The following is a 15,641-nucleotide window of genomic DNA, read 5'->3' as shown; positions in this document are numbered from 1 at the left end:
TAAAACCGGACCGTAAGATTAATTATATATTATAATTTTTTTAGATATCATATACACACATGCATATATATATATATATATATATAGGGAGAAGATCATGCGAGAACCACCTCTTATTGTGAGAACCGCGAGAACCAATGTGAACACACCAAAAATGCTTAAAAATAGCTAAAAATCACATAAAAAAATTTTTTTTGATTTTTTTAATATTTTTTAGGTTAAAATCGCTACTTTTCGAATCAAAAAAAAAAAAAAAAAAAATTTTTTTAATTTTTTTTTTAATTTTTTTTTTTTTTTTTTTTTTTTTTTTTTGCTTCGAAAAGTAGCGATTTTAACCTAAAAAATATTAAAAAAATCAAAAAAAAATTTTTAGATTTTTTTTTAGATTTTTTTAGGTTTTTTGGGGGTTTAGTTTTTAGCATTTTAGCTTGGGTGGGTGGGTGGGGGGGGGGTTAGGTTTTTTTAAGTTTTTTTTAGCTTGGGGGGGGGGGGGGGTGGGGGGTTTAGGTTTTGGGGGGGGGGGGGGTTAGGTTTTTTTAGGTTTTTTTTAGGTTTTTTAGCTATTTTAGGTTGTGTTCACATTGGTTCTCAAGGTTCTCACAATAAGGGTGGTTCTCGCATGAGCTCCTCCCTATATATATATATATATATATATATATATATATATATATATATATATATATATATATTTATTTATTTATTTTATTTTATTTTATTTTATATTTACTTAAAAGTGTTATGATCTTTCTTGAACTTAATACAGGAAGTTCTCTTTAAACTTCTTTCATGCTTGTATTCTAAATGTTTTGAACAATACGTAGCTTTTTTTTCTGAACTAAAGTTTTGCAGTTTGTTTTAAGCTTGTATTCCCGTCAGCTTGATTGATTTTAGACAATTTATTTGACAGTTTTATTTTATACATTATACATTTAATAAAAAGGCCCAACAAAGGTTAAACTGTGAAACCAAACCGTTAGAACGGTTCGGTTTTAAATTTCAATAGTTGGGTTTCAGTTTTCAAAAATAAAAAAGCCGTTACTAACGGTTTGGTTACGGTTTGACCTAAAAACTGTCAAAATCGAACCATGAACACCCCTACTTTTTAGTATTAATTCTTTTCTATTAGAAAGTATAAATGTTGAAATCCATTTCAACAGTTTGCTTCAAACCATAAGATTATGATGGAAATCACCACTTACCAAAGCTCTTTCATTGTGGTGGGGCAAGTGAAGTGGCCTAATGAGAACCATTTGAGGATATTGGACCTTTCATAAGTCTGTCATGTACAAAGTTTGTATTTAAGTACCAAAAAGTCATAATAAGTCAATAACAAATGCAACTCTCTAACTGTGAGTTAAATGTGTATAAAACATCATGTACCATACAAAACATATATGATGATAGATATAGTAGAGATATTCACATATAAATCTAAAATTTGCAGCCTTGCCACAAATGAGGAGTCATAGGCCCTCGTATATAATAATTTAAAAGTTTAACTTGTTTGTGTATTGTTGCCAACCAAACTTAAAATTTTAGATTATATTACGGAGTTCAATGATTTCTAGTCGAGCTTTTGGGTCAACTTGTAAACTCTTAATAAAATCTGACCCAAACATGAGCAATTTATAGACTTTACCCGTTTTCGAAGCTGACCCGTTCAACAAATCTGACACGTGTAGTAAAACTAAACTCTTTTTTATAAACCTGCCCGTTTAATAAAAGCTAACGCAAATCAATTAAGCGTTCTGCCCAAAATAGTCACTCGGCCCGACCAGGTCTGGTGGCGCAAAACGTGACTTAAAACGAACAATTAGTCAAAGCTATAAAAGTAATGTCTGAAAAGATAAATAAAAAGAATTTATTTTTGTTATCAAATTAGTCAACGTTGTTTGTTGAAAAGTTTTTTTTAGGAAATATTAGAACAGACTTTTTAACAAAAATTATCGTTAGAACCCAATCATACTAAAACCTATGACCTTAAACCTACAACTCCAAAGATGTGACTTTGATAAAAATACATGAGTACTTCAAAACAACAATACATTACATAACCCAAAACAGGTATAAGAGGTTTAATAGATGTCATGTTTATAGCTTTGTAGAATCACTCCTAGAACACAATTTTTTTTGCTAGAAAAATGGATTTCTTCACAGGTTTGTAAGTTTAAAACCTATAAAGATTGTAGTGGGCATTAAGTGATATTATAATAATTAAAGTTAAGTATAGCTTACATAAACAGATGGCCTAGTTCCTTTGTGTCCATATCCTAATAGCTCTTATTTGGAGTGAATCTGCATCATCATGTGCGTTGATTGTGTAAATTGGTCCACAAATATGCTCCACAACAGCCCCGAGTTGCAGCACTTAACTCGTCATCAACATCATTCATCATTGACAGGAGGGTAGGGAGTGTCACCTCCGCCTGCGACCACTACCAACGCCTGAAATCACTACTCTTAGCCATCAACATGGTGCAAACATCAATAATAGAGCATCAGACACCTGTTTGGGTCACGCGGCGTTTTTCTCCGACAACGGCACAATCAAAATAGAACTTTTATAACATGTTTTCACTGTTTTAAAACGAATAATATATATAATAAAAGAACCTACTACACACAATAAAAAAGGTTGTAAAATTATATAAAATAAAAAGGGTTGTAAAATTTGAATGTCATTGCACAATCTGAGTGCAGAATGTCAAATGAAGGTCCAGATTATCTAGAGAAATAAAATCCTCAAATGCATGTCCAGATTGTTAAAAAAAGTGGTCTACTACGCAATTTGAATGCGACTAAATGTCATTGTGCCAGTGTGTGTATATACAATTTAAAATTTGAAATATTTTTCAAACATACGGTTTGGTTCGGTTTTATACGTTTGGTTGGTTTTTGGTATAAACCGTAAACCAAACCGGTTTGAAAGATCGGAAACCGACCGACCGAAAACTAAGAGAAAATACCGATTGCGAAACAAAACCGGTGACCGATTTGGACGGTTTCACGGTTTTAAACCGAACCGTGAACACCCCTACAATAAAGAATGATTGTCAACGGATGACTTTGACTCTGTGTTCCTTGCAATTCTCCATTACCTCATTTATGCCTAATGCATAGAGAGTTCATCATATAGTGTTTTTATATCAAACAGGTTAAACAAAAACTATTATATACATAAAGAATAATGAATCAAATGGGGTGAACGGGTCTAGAGTTATGTAAGGCCTATTTTTAATGTATGTATCCTCCTAAATATAATTACTATATTTTATTACTGTGAAAACCACATTTTACGCATGAAGTATTTATCAGTATAAAAAATGACCCGTTTTGATTCCAATCTTTATCCTCTATAGATCCATCCAGTTGAGACAACAACTTTTATGCAAATCTACTAATAACGCCAGATTGTTCATCCACAGTACATATCATACCTTGTGTTTATGAATGCGGTCAAGTGATTCATTTGACGCTTCCATTTGCTTCCGATGTTCAGTATTCTTGATCTTGTCTGGGTGGGAATAACTAATCAGCTCTTGAAGGCTCGATAATCAGTTTAAAACCAACAAAACATAAGAGTAGTATAATAAGAAGCTTACAGTTAAGTCAACCTCTTCATAAACTGTAATCTTCTACATGTTTAACATGCCCTTCACCACATGTACTTCCAGACCTTCAACTCTTGCACAATTTTCTCACACTTGTTTTGCGTCACATTACACCGGTCAGCGGGCTGTAGAGATCTCCCTGCTCTCACATCTCTCTCTTTATGCATATGACCTAAACTCATCTCTCAACCTGCCATTTTATCACCTCTACTTTAGAGACCATACAGCAAAAAAAAAAAAATGATCATCTGAATAAATTAAAACAACTAAAACTGTATAATTAATATGTAACGATGCCTGATCGTGTTTAGGCTTTTTATGATCGAATCACCGGGCACCACATGCCGAATGGAACTTTCGTTATTGGACGTTGTGATTAAATAAAAACCCTTTAAAGTTGTTGAATACATATCGTCAAATCAAACATGGGTATATGAAGAATAAACCTTTGTATATCTAAAGAAATCATATATGGGTTTAATAAAAAACACGAACATAAATATCCAGGTAAGCAAAACATTACATTATTACATACTTTTAAACCAGCACATACTATTTGCGATCAAATCACTTTAATCCAGCACAAGGTTCACTTCTACCTTTGCTTCGTAAATCAAATTCAAAAAACAACAATAAATCAATGACCAAAACCTTAGGGATCCAGTCATTCAAAATCCCATTTTATCTAAATCTTTTTAGTGATTTGGGTTCCATTATCACAATTTTAGGCAAGAAAATCAAGAACCACACATTGTAAACTGGATTATTGAACCAAATTTCAGCAAATGAATGTGACTACACAATCAACTCGAGCTCCGTTGAATAGTGTACGAAATTTTCATGAATAAATAAGGAAAATTAGGGCATGTGTATAGAAGTTAAACGATGAAACAAACCTGCAGTATGGTATTCAGAATGTCATACGGCGGTGATGAGAAGTTTCCGGCGAGTGGAAAGGTCTCCGGCGGTAGAACACGACGGAAGTGTGTGAAGGAACACAGAGAGGGACGCATGCCACTGACAAAAACGAAATTCAGGCATCCAAACATGAAATCTTTGGCACCGGACTTACCTGTGTGAGCGGAATTCGGCCTGAACCCTAGCCAACTTTGCTGGAAAGTCGATTCGCTAACCCTAGACACCAACAACACTGACAACCAGAAGCCGCGGGAAAGAGAACCATGAAAGAGAAAGAACGTTGTCTGTATTTTGAAATCTAAGTAGGGTTTTGATAGGGTTGAACTTGAGAGAAACTAGGGAGAAGATGAAAAACGAATTCACTGGATAATCTCCAGGAATAGATAACATTGAATATTTAAACAAACCAAACCATAAGTTACGGAAACAACCCACAAGAAACAAAAGAAAACCATATTGGTCCCTAACCCATGCAAAAAATAAATAAACTGAAAATAAAACTAATTTAACGTAACAAGACTCCCTCCTTAGCCACTTTTGTCCTCAAGAGTGAGCTCCATGAAATCCGGGAACCGCAACTTTAAATCATCGAGAAATTCCCATGTCGCGTCTTGAGTCGTCTGCCCCTTCCAATGCACTAATACCTTCATGGCTGCACGATGACCTCTCTTTACCAACTTTCGATCCAACACGGCCTGCGGCTGGAAATTGAACCGAGCTTCAAGCGGAATAGGAACAACCTTCTCCGGCGGCCCATCCGCCTCCTTCAACAGTGACACATGGAAGACCGGGTGAATATGCGCCTCCTCCGGAAGATCTAATTTATACGCGACCGAGCCCACCTTTTCAATTATCAAAAACGGTCCGAAATACTTTGGAGTCAGCTTCGAATGTTTGTGAACCCTTAATGAATTCTGCATGTACGGTTGAAGTTTGAGATACACCCATTGACCCGCTTCGAACTCTCTCTCCGATCTCTTTTTGTCAGCTTGTTGCTTCATTCTGTTCTGAGCCTTCAAAAGTGATTGTCTAAGTACCTTTACTGCAGCCTCGCGATCCCGCATTACCTCATCAACTTCCCCATCGACAGCATCCTTCGGAACGTACGGAATGTGTAAGGGTGGAGGGTACCCGTACAAGGCTTCAAACGGAGACCGTTCCAAAGACGAATGGAACGTTGTGTTGTACCACCATTCCGCCGTCGTCACCCACTTAACCCACGAATGAGGACGTTCCATTACCATACACCGTAAATACCCTTCCAGACACCGATTAACCACCTCGGTTTGACCATCCGATTGTGGGTGATACGCCGTGGAAAGTCTCGCTTCTATCCCTTGTAGGTGTAAAAACTCCTTCCAAAACGAGCTCAGAAAAATCGGGTCACGATCAGACACTATCGAATTCGGGCACCCGTGCAATTTGTACACGTTATCAAAAAAAACTTGAGCCACATCCCTAGCCGAATATGGATGGCCCAAAAGCATGAAGTGCCCATATTTAGTCAAACGATCAACCACCACAAAAACCGTATCCTTACCCTTAACTCTCGGCAACCCACCAATAAAATCCATCGAGATATCCGAGAAAATCATTTCCGGTACGGGTAAAGGCTGCAGTAATCCCGCCGGTGCTGTGTTCTCGGTTTTCGCCCGCATGCACACGTCACATTTGCGTACCACCCTTCTGACCACCTTATTGATTCCCCGCCAGTGAAATAACCCCTTAACCCGTTGTACCGTGGCCCTTACCCCGGAATGGCCACCGATCGGCGATTCATGGCACAGTTTAACCATATCCTCACGTAAACCCGAGTCGTTACCCACCACTATGCGATTATCCCGAGCCAACCATCTACCGTTCCACTTGTACTTCGTGTGACCGACTCCCTCCTTAACCCGAGTCACCAATTGCTGCAAATCCACATCATCCCGCTGACTAGCTACTATTCGATCTAATAATAGGGGCTCCAATTGTGAAACCGCCGTGACAAATAGTTCGGACCCTTGCACGCGGGACAGTGCGTCGGCGGCAACATTATCTCTACCCTTTTTGTATTCAATGGAGTAGTCGTACCCCATGAGTTTCGCTAACCATTTATGCTGGAGAGGAGTGGTTACCTTTTGAGAAAGCAAGTGTTTAAGACTTTTTTGATCCGTGCGTATAACAAACGGTCCCGTGATTAAGTAGTAGTGCCACTGTTTCACCGCTAACATAATTGCGAGGAGTTCTTTCTCGTACACCGATAATGCATTCTGTCGGGGTGATAACGCCTTGGATAAAAAAGATACCGGGTGTCGGTTTTGCATCAACACCGCCCCTACTCCTCCTGCTGAGGCGTCGGCTTCGATGACGAACGGTTGGGTGGGATCGGGTAATGTTAAAACGGGGGCTGATGTGAGGGCTGATTTGAGTCTCTCGAAAGCGTCTTGCGCATCCGGTCCCCAATTAAACGCATCTTTTTTTAACCGGTCGGTGAGAGGGCGAGCAATCATTCCGAAGGAGCGAATAAATCGACGGTAGTATCCGGCTAACCCCAAAAAACCCCGGAGCTGTTTAACTGTCTTCGGTACCGGCCATTGTTGAACCGCTTCAATTTTTTTCGGATCCGTGCTCACCCCTTCCCTTGCGATTACATGGCCTAAGTATTCAATCGCACGACCCCCAAAAACACACTTGGACTCCTTGGCGAACAACCTGTTAGCTTGCATGATCGTGAGGACTTTTTCCAAATGAACCCAATGGTCTTCTTCGCTCCGACTGTAAACGAGTATGTCATCAAAAAAAACCAGCACCCCTTTCCGGAGCATGGGTTTAAAGATGTGGTTCATTAACGCTTGGAAGGTAGCGGGCGCGTTGGTCAGCCCGAAAGGCATGACCAGAAACTCGTAATGACCCTCATGCGTCCGAAACGCGGTTTTCGGGATGTCTTCCTCTGCCATGCGGACTTGATGGTATCCCGATCGTAAATCTAACTTCGAAAAAAAAGTCGCTCCAGCTAGCTCGTCTAACAGTTCATCAATGAGCGGAATGGGGAACTTATCTTTTACCGTAGCTTCGTTAAGGCGTCTATAATCCATACACATGCGCCACTGACCGTCTTTCTTTTTTACGAGAACGACCGGGGCTGCGAAGGCGCTTTGACTGTCCCGAATCACCCCCGAATCAAGTAACTCCCTTGTCGTTTTCTCGATCACATCTTTTTGGACAGCCGGGTACCGATACGGACGCACGCTAATGGGTGCCGTCCCCTCCTTTAGCACGATCTTATGATCAAACCGACGCTGCGGGGGCAGCCCGGTAGGCACCTCAAAAACCCGAGGGAACCGCGCCACCAACCTCTTCCACTGGCCGGCTTCCGTCTCGTCAACCGGTACATTAACCACCCGCGAATGGTAAGTGTTATCCCTTTCCCCACCAGTTAGTTGTAGACTAAAAAATTGAGAATCGCCCGTGCGTACATACTTACCCATTTTTTCCAAGGAGCAAACCGCGAAGAGATTGTTTTGTAGGCCCTTTAGCTCGTACCGTTTCCCCTCTAATTCGAACTTCATCGTCATTTTTTGGAAATTCCACAAAATGTCGTTTAAAGGTAGAAGCCATTGCACTCCTAGGATCATATCGTAACTCTCGAGTGGCAACAATAAAACCTCGGTTTTGAACCAATTCCCTTGCATATTCCACTGGAAGTCCTTACACACTCGAGTGCTTGTAAGTTTTTTTCCATCCGCCACCCCCACCGTCACGGGAGGAATGGACAACGAATCACATTCCAATTTTTTTGCCAATTTTTCCTTGAGGAAATTATGAGTCGACCCAGAATCGATAAGGATATAAAGTTGACGCGTACCCATTGAACCGTTGACCCTCATGGTTGAGTAGGATGGCATGCCCGTAAGTGCGTGTATGGAAATCTGATGATCCTCTTCCTCCTCCTTATCGGATTCTGCTTCAGTTTCGGCTTGGTCTCCTTCATCATCGGCCTCAATAATGTAAATCTGTTTACGCGGGGTGGCGCACTTATGACCCGGCACGAACTTCTCCGTACACCAAAAACATTCGCCCTTGGCCCGTTTCTGTTCTAGTTCCTTGCTGGAGAGACGACGTTGGTTGTTGCTCGGTTTATACGATCCGGTTGTGGTGCGGTTGTTGTTGGGAGTAGGTAAAAGAGGTAGTTTCGCGGCATTTGTTGGCGGGGTGATCTTGTTGTTCGAGGATTTGGAGAAACTCCCACCCCCTTTAGATCCGACCCATTTTTCTTCCCACGTTTCATTATTGAGGGCTTGCGTCTTCGCTAAACTGTAGGCCTCATGCAAGGTACGGGGTTTGAACATCTTAACCGGACCACGGATTTCCGGTTTCAATGCCTTAATGTAAAGGCTAACAGCTTGGGTTTCGCTTAAAGTTACTTTGTTCAACAGTGAATCAAAGGCGGTATTCAGCTCCTGTAGCGAACCAGTTTGGGTGAGGGAAGCCATCTCTTCTAACGGGTCTTCAAATAAGGCATCCGAGAACCGAGCAGAAATCGAACGCACATACTCATCCCAAGGAACCTCGGCTACGGTGGCGTTGCGAGTCTTCATGAATGCCCGATGCCACTGCAAGGCGTCGCCTTCAAGATGAACGGCGGCACAACGCAGTTTGGAGTCGGGAGGGGTATCATCCATGGCAAAAAAGTGTTCGCAACGATAAACCCACCCTTCGACATCTTCACCCGAAAACTTAGGAAATTCAATCTTACCGATACGGAACGGCTTAGAGTTCCGTCCCTCAGCATCCCCTCCGGAAGAGCCGAACGAACTCCCCGAAGAATTAACCGATTTGTCACGAACATGCTTCAAGATTTCTTCCTGTTGTTTGGACGATTGCTCCTGTTGCTTCATTAGCGCGGCGAGGGCAGCTCGGATTTCAGAAATTGCTTTGTCGTGAGATTTCAGGGTGTTGTCGATCTCATTGTTGCGTGTGTTGGTCATGGCGACGGCAAAGAGTAGTTCCGATTGGGGATCGGAACGGCTCTGATACCCTTGATAGGGTTGAACTTGAGAGAAACTAGGGAGAAGATGAAAAACGAATTCACTGGATAATCTCCAGGAATAGATAACATTGAATATTTAAACAAACCAAACCATAAGTTACGGAAACAACCCACAAGAAACAAAAGAAAACCATATTGGTCCCTAACCCATGCAAAAAATAAATAAACTGAAAATAAAACTAATTTAACGTAACAGGTTTTTGTCATTTGAATGAAGGGGGAATTTAGAGGCGGGTGTTTGAAATCCATTTGAATTTTGAAATTTGATTAAAGATTTGAAAGATGCAGGAATAGGGAATTGAGGGAGAGAGTAGAGATTTGAAAACCAAAAACTCTTTTTCAAAATTCAAAAGCATCTATAAAGACATAGGGCAGAGGGAAGGAAGAAGAACACACAGGAAGAGAAAAGGGAAAGATGGGTACGGAAGCGTGTATGGATTTTGACCAGAGTTTTGGCTTTTGTGTGGATTACAGGTTTAGACTACAAGGTATGGTGATGACCATCCTTGGAGGATGATCCGCTACTTAGGCGACATGTCATAGTCATAGTCTTCCACCACTTTTATGTTTTTTTTTTAAACTTCTACTTTTTTTTTAACATTTAACAAATAAAGTAACAAAATATTTTCATTAATATTAAAAAACATTACATAAACTTAAAAAAAATTAAACTTAAAAAAAAATAAATTAAAAAAAAACATAAACTTAAAAACCTAAAGTTAAAAAAAACTTAAAAATATCCTAACATATTAAAATAAGCTACTAGTCTTCATCTTCCATGTGGTGGGCGGGTTCGTTTTGAGCGTTGTTCCAAATGTACTCCACCAAATCCGCTTATAGGTTGTGATGTGTGTACTCATTACGTAGAGCGAAGGCGTTCAAATCTTGTTGTTCCTCACTAACTGGAACAGAATTTCCAGTAGACGCGTTTTCGTCGTACTCGCATATCGCTCTCCCTTCGTCTTCAATGATCATGTTATGAAGGATGATACAAGCGTACATAATGTGTCGTAACCTCCTTGGTGTTTGCGAACGTGCTGAAATAGAAATGATGTGCCATTTTTTTTTGTAGAACACCAAAAGCCCGTTCAATATCTTTTCTTGCGCCCTCTTGAAACTTTGCAAACTTTTTTCTTTTGTCGTCGGTCGGGTGCGGGATAGTTTTAACGATTGTCGAGTACGTTGGGTATATCCCATCGGCTAGGTAGTAACCTCGCCTGTACTCCACCCCTGAAACCGTAAAGCTTGTGTCTGGACCTGTACCCGCCACTACATCATCAAAAATCTGTGACTGGTATATGATGTTAAGGTCATTGAGCGAACCAGGTAGACCAAAAAAAGCATGCCATATCCAGAGATCCTGTGACGCAACAGCCTCTAGAATGATAGTCGGATGTCCCTGATCTCCCCTAGTATACTGACCTTGCCATGCAACTGGGCAGTTCTGCCACTGCCAGTGCATGCAATCAATGCTCCCGAGCATTCCTGGGAAACCATGTCTCTGTTCGTGTGCTTGATATAATTTTTGAACGTCGTTTGCGTTCGGTTTCCTCAGGTATCGCTTGCTATACAATTTGACAACCCATTGGCAAAACTTGTGCAAACATCGACGTGCGGTTCTTTCAGACATCCTAATGTACTCGTCTAATGCATCAGGTGCGAAACCGTACGCAAGTTGGCGAATGGCCGACGTACATTTTTGTAAATTACTGAAACCCCTTTGCCCCCTAGCATCGTTTCGCAATGTAAAAAACGGATCAGACTGGGTCATGTCGCCTGCAATACGTAAAAACAGTGGACGACTCATGCGGAAACGACGTCGAAAAATCTCGGCTGGGTACACGGGTTCGTCGGCAAAATAATCGGCTACTAGTTTATCGTGGCCGGCTATAAATTTAGAACAAAACATAAATGAAATTAATTATAAAATACATTTTAAAATCTATATAAAACATAAGGAAAAAAAAGTAAAATACCTTCTTGGTCTCGGTTACATTTTGCTCGTCTAGTTAGCCGTTGGGACGACCCTTCATTGGCCGCCATGAACACCTGAGCCGCGTTCATAATCATGTTGTGCATAATAGCATCCTCTTCCGAAGATGATGAATACCACTCGGACGAAGACGATGAAGACATAGAAGAAATTGAAGAAATGGAAGAAATAGGTGAAGCCATGATAATTTTTTAGCGAGAGATGGGGTGGTAGCGGGTAAAAAATGGTACAAAATATGATGAGTTTTTATAAAAAGGGAAGAGTGGTTTATAAAATGTGAGAGAGATGGGGTGGTAGTGGGTGAAAAGTTGTGAAAAAAGGGGTTAAAGATGTGAGTATTTATAAAAATGGAAGTGAAATGGGGTGTTTTTTAAAATATAGCCGTTTGAAATTAACTTTTTTTTTTATTTTCAACGGTCAAAAAGTGGGGGGCCCACCTTTTTTGCTTCGTCGCAAACGGCTAGAAGCCGACGGAGAGGACGGGACGGGATGGGGGCGGCACGGTGTTTGGATCGTCGCCGACCCGCGACGCACCGGGGCCGCACCCCATACCGTGTAGCCTTAATGAACCAACAACTTACTTTGACCTTTCTTTTTTTATAAAACTCTTAAACATAAAAATTGAAAAATCTAGAAAAATTACACCTAGGATAGTAGGATTAGATTAAGAGGGGAGGTTTGAAAAGTTGACACCTCTTCCTTTATTATATAGGAAGATTTACAACAGACTTTTAGTTGAGTATTAGAAATCCTCATAGTTGTTAATGGGCATGATAAACTTTAATTGGTCATGTCTTGTGAGGTCTTATCAGGTCACATTGTAATATAACGGTTTATATTGGCTTGTAATTAGTAATTACTATGTTGAAATTAATAAGTTTGTATGGTCACAAAGGTGCTGGTAAAAATGTTTTTACGAGTTAGTAGCAAGTCTTTTTTTTTTTAATAAAAATGTCTGCATATGTCTTTTTTAAGTATCTAATTCAATTATTTTTTTTAATGTAAAAACTAAAACCAACAGTATATTAAATAAAAATTTATTAGTTTATATATTTTTTTAAATAAATTAGAACCTATTTTACGACCATTTTTATTTTAAATAAAACATTTACAATAAATAGAGCGACCAATTTTGCTGCTGGCTATTATTTTTATCATTTTATGAATATAATTACCAAATGTGGGTGATTATGTATTATTTACGAAAAAAATAAGCGACTCAATTTTAATTTGTAATTTTTATTTTTTAACCATAATATGCAATCGTTTTTTATTTTTGTTTTAAAAATGCGAATTTGGGATCAGTAGTATTGCATCTATTTGATTTTTATTTTCTTAAAAAAAATTGCGACCAAGTGTTATTTGTAACTGAATTTATTTTGTCTTTGTAACTAAATTTGGTGACTGGTAGCTATTTTGCAACAATATCATTTTTGTCTCTTCTGAAGTAGTGGTTGTAGTGATCTTGAGTTATGATTTAAGACAATAAAATTCTCAAATGTGTGGTTCTAGTTTTGATCAAACGTATATTTTTTTCTCTCAGTTTTAGACATGGCCTTTATTTTTTTGATTTTATATATAACAAAACAACTTTATTAATGATTTTTCAATCATGTTTCAAGGTAGGTATGTGTATGTGAATAGTTATTTTATGATTTGATACATAATGACTTTTTAGTATTGTAGTAGGTAAAAAACCAAAATTACAAAAATCATTTGTTTTATAAGAAGAAAAACTGAAATAAGGCTATGCGTCTGGTTTATCATAACGCATTTGCGGTCATTGTTCCGTAGATAATGAGCTTTAACTATAACATCATTTATGTTATCACGTTATGGTTTAATTAATAATTAAATATAAAAAAAAAGAAAATATGTGATTGGTGGATTGGGGTAGACACCACCTCTTTCTCCCTCTCGCGCTTGTGAACAGAGCCGACTTAAAAAATTTTAGGCCCAAAACGGATAACAGAATTGAAGCCCCTTTTCACTAAAATAAGAAAAAAAAAATCTATAGATACTATTATATTATTCATATATCATTTTGTATGCATAACTATAGATCATAAACCTCATGTCCACAACCTCAAAGTCAAAATCATTTACGTATAATATATTTTTTTTTTAATTTGAGGCCCCTAAAGAAGCGAGGGCCTAAAACCTTTGTTTTATTTCACTCCCCTTAATGTTTTATCTCATTAATGGTTGACTTGTTGCAACGTCTAACCTAATCAAAGCATTACTTTTTTACTTAAACCTAAAAAATGTCTATTTGTTATGACTTTCCGAAAACTATGAACATCTAATATTTTCTGGCGGAAAATGCTTGCCATTCCAAACAAAAGAAAAATAAAATATCCCCAAAAATTCTTTCTCAACCACACATGGATGATGGACCATCTTCTTTTTATCATGATGGCTTCTATATATACCCTCAACACAAGATGAACCAACCATACACATAAAACATCATACATAAGGCAGATAAAATGTTTGGATCTTTGTCAGAAGAAGTTGAAGTGAAGGTGCCAGTAGAAAAAGCATGGGACCTCTACGGCTCAATCAAACTTGGCGATATCGCGGCTAAACACATTCTTGAGCGACTCGATGTCATTGAAGGTGATGGTGGCGTTGGTACCGTCATCAAGATCACTTTCAAACCTGGTACATGTTACTTTTTTTATTTTTTTTCTAAAAGGCTAACTCACACATCCACTAATTCTACTCCTAATTTACATTATGTGCGCTATAGGACTAAACCCTCTAACATATAGGGAGGGATGTATTTTTCACGCATCTTGATACCACCACGCTACAATATATTTTAGTGTACCTATTAATTACACAAGATTCAAAGTGGGGTTAGTTTGGGATTTCTAACATTTAGTGATTGTCTACTTTGTGACTATGTAGGGTCCGGGATTTCGTATTACAACGAAAAGTACACGATGATCGATAACGATAACATGGTGAGAGAAACGGAAATCGTAGAAGGGGGATATCTGGATTTCGGGTTTACACTATATAGAGTTCGCATTGAGGTGAAGGACAACCCAAATGACAAGACGGGCTCATCCATTGTGAAAATCACAATCGAGTACGAGGTTAAGGAAGAGGCTGTGGATAATGCGTCACTTGTCACCATGGAGCCGTTTCTTGTTCTTATGAAGTTCGCGAATGAACATCTCTTAAGTTCTGCTTAGATTAAAACAATGTTTTCATCATCCAATGTTTTCAAACATTAGTATGGTAGGTTATTCACCTACGGATGTATTACATTACGACATAAATAAAAAGTTTCATTTCAGTTAATTAAATGTACTACTTAAAATACCTTTTCAAACTCATCAAATAAAAATTTCCCCCAAAGTATTATAAGTCGTCAAAATTTCATGTTTCTCAATTAGTCTACAAACAACATTTAATCGAGAGGTGTTAGTGATACACTATTACACATTTTCGGCTTATCATCTGATTTTATTTCGGTAGAGGAAATTCTTTCGAGAGGTGGAAGGCAATTGAGAAGAAACTATGGGTGGAGGGTGCACCTTACTCCAACCAATATTTATGTCACCTCAAAACTACTCAAACTACTCCAAATACACAAATTTAGAGGGGGTACCTTACAACAATGCTCAAACTACTCAATCAAACTTTAAGACGCCCATCATCCAATAATATTGTGCCACCTAGGTCTACCCACTACCCACTACCTTTTCTCTCTTTGCCCCCCACACACACTCGAGTACATCCGAATAGTGGAACTCAGTCAAAGTACTAAGAGTGGAGGGGGCGCCTTACCCCTCTTATTCACTCCTATGTGGACTTACCCAGGGTGGCCGAGTATAGCGCACCTTCCACCCTAATAAGTTAAGTCTTCTGGCATAATCTTCTAACTTAGCAACATATATTTCATCATGATAGGGGCGACATAATTAACATCAGAGACTATCACAAATCCTACTTCCATCAATACATTTATGGATAAAGGAAACTCTTAATGTGGGCTATGCCATGTGTTATTGAATTTTTAGGTTACATCAAGTCATTTTAGGTCAAAATAGTTCATTTAGGGGTTAATAGC

The 15,641-nt window shown here is 38.8% G+C and overlaps 1 protein-coding gene across 1 annotated transcript; it reads left to right on the top strand.

Annotated features, from left to right (window-relative positions):
• Positions 1-13,970: 13,970 nt before the first annotated feature.
• On the top strand, positions 13,971-14,874 carry LOC110930805 (S-norcoclaurine synthase 1). Its single transcript, XM_022174192.2, has 2 exons — positions 13,971-14,221; positions 14,471-14,874. The coding sequence occupies exons 1-2, from the start codon at positions 14,047-14,049 to the stop codon at positions 14,758-14,760; spliced, it is 465 nt and encodes a 154-aa protein (XP_022029884.1). The 5' UTR covers positions 13,971-14,046; the 3' UTR covers positions 14,761-14,874.
• The last annotated feature ends 767 nt before the right edge of the window (positions 14,875-15,641 follow it).

This window comes from Helianthus annuus, chromosome 11 (assembly GCF_002127325.2).
Source record: "Helianthus annuus cultivar XRQ/B chromosome 11, HanXRQr2.0-SUNRISE, whole genome shotgun sequence".
NCBI lineage: Eukaryota > Viridiplantae > Streptophyta > Magnoliopsida > Asterales > Asteraceae > Helianthus > Helianthus annuus.
This window is presented reverse-complemented; position numbering and strand designations above follow the sequence as displayed.

What these genes read in the sequence shown, in the direction of transcription:
- LOC110930805 (XM_022174192.2), top strand. Translation starts at nt 14,047, where the DNA reads ATGTTTGGATCTTTGTCAGAAGAAGTTGAAGTGAAGGTGCCAGTAGAA. An exon ending in CAAGATCACTTTCAAACCTG is followed by an intron (nt 14,222 to 14,470) that starts GTACATGTTACT and finishes GTGACTATGTAG; the next exon opens with GGTCCGGGATTTCGTATTAC.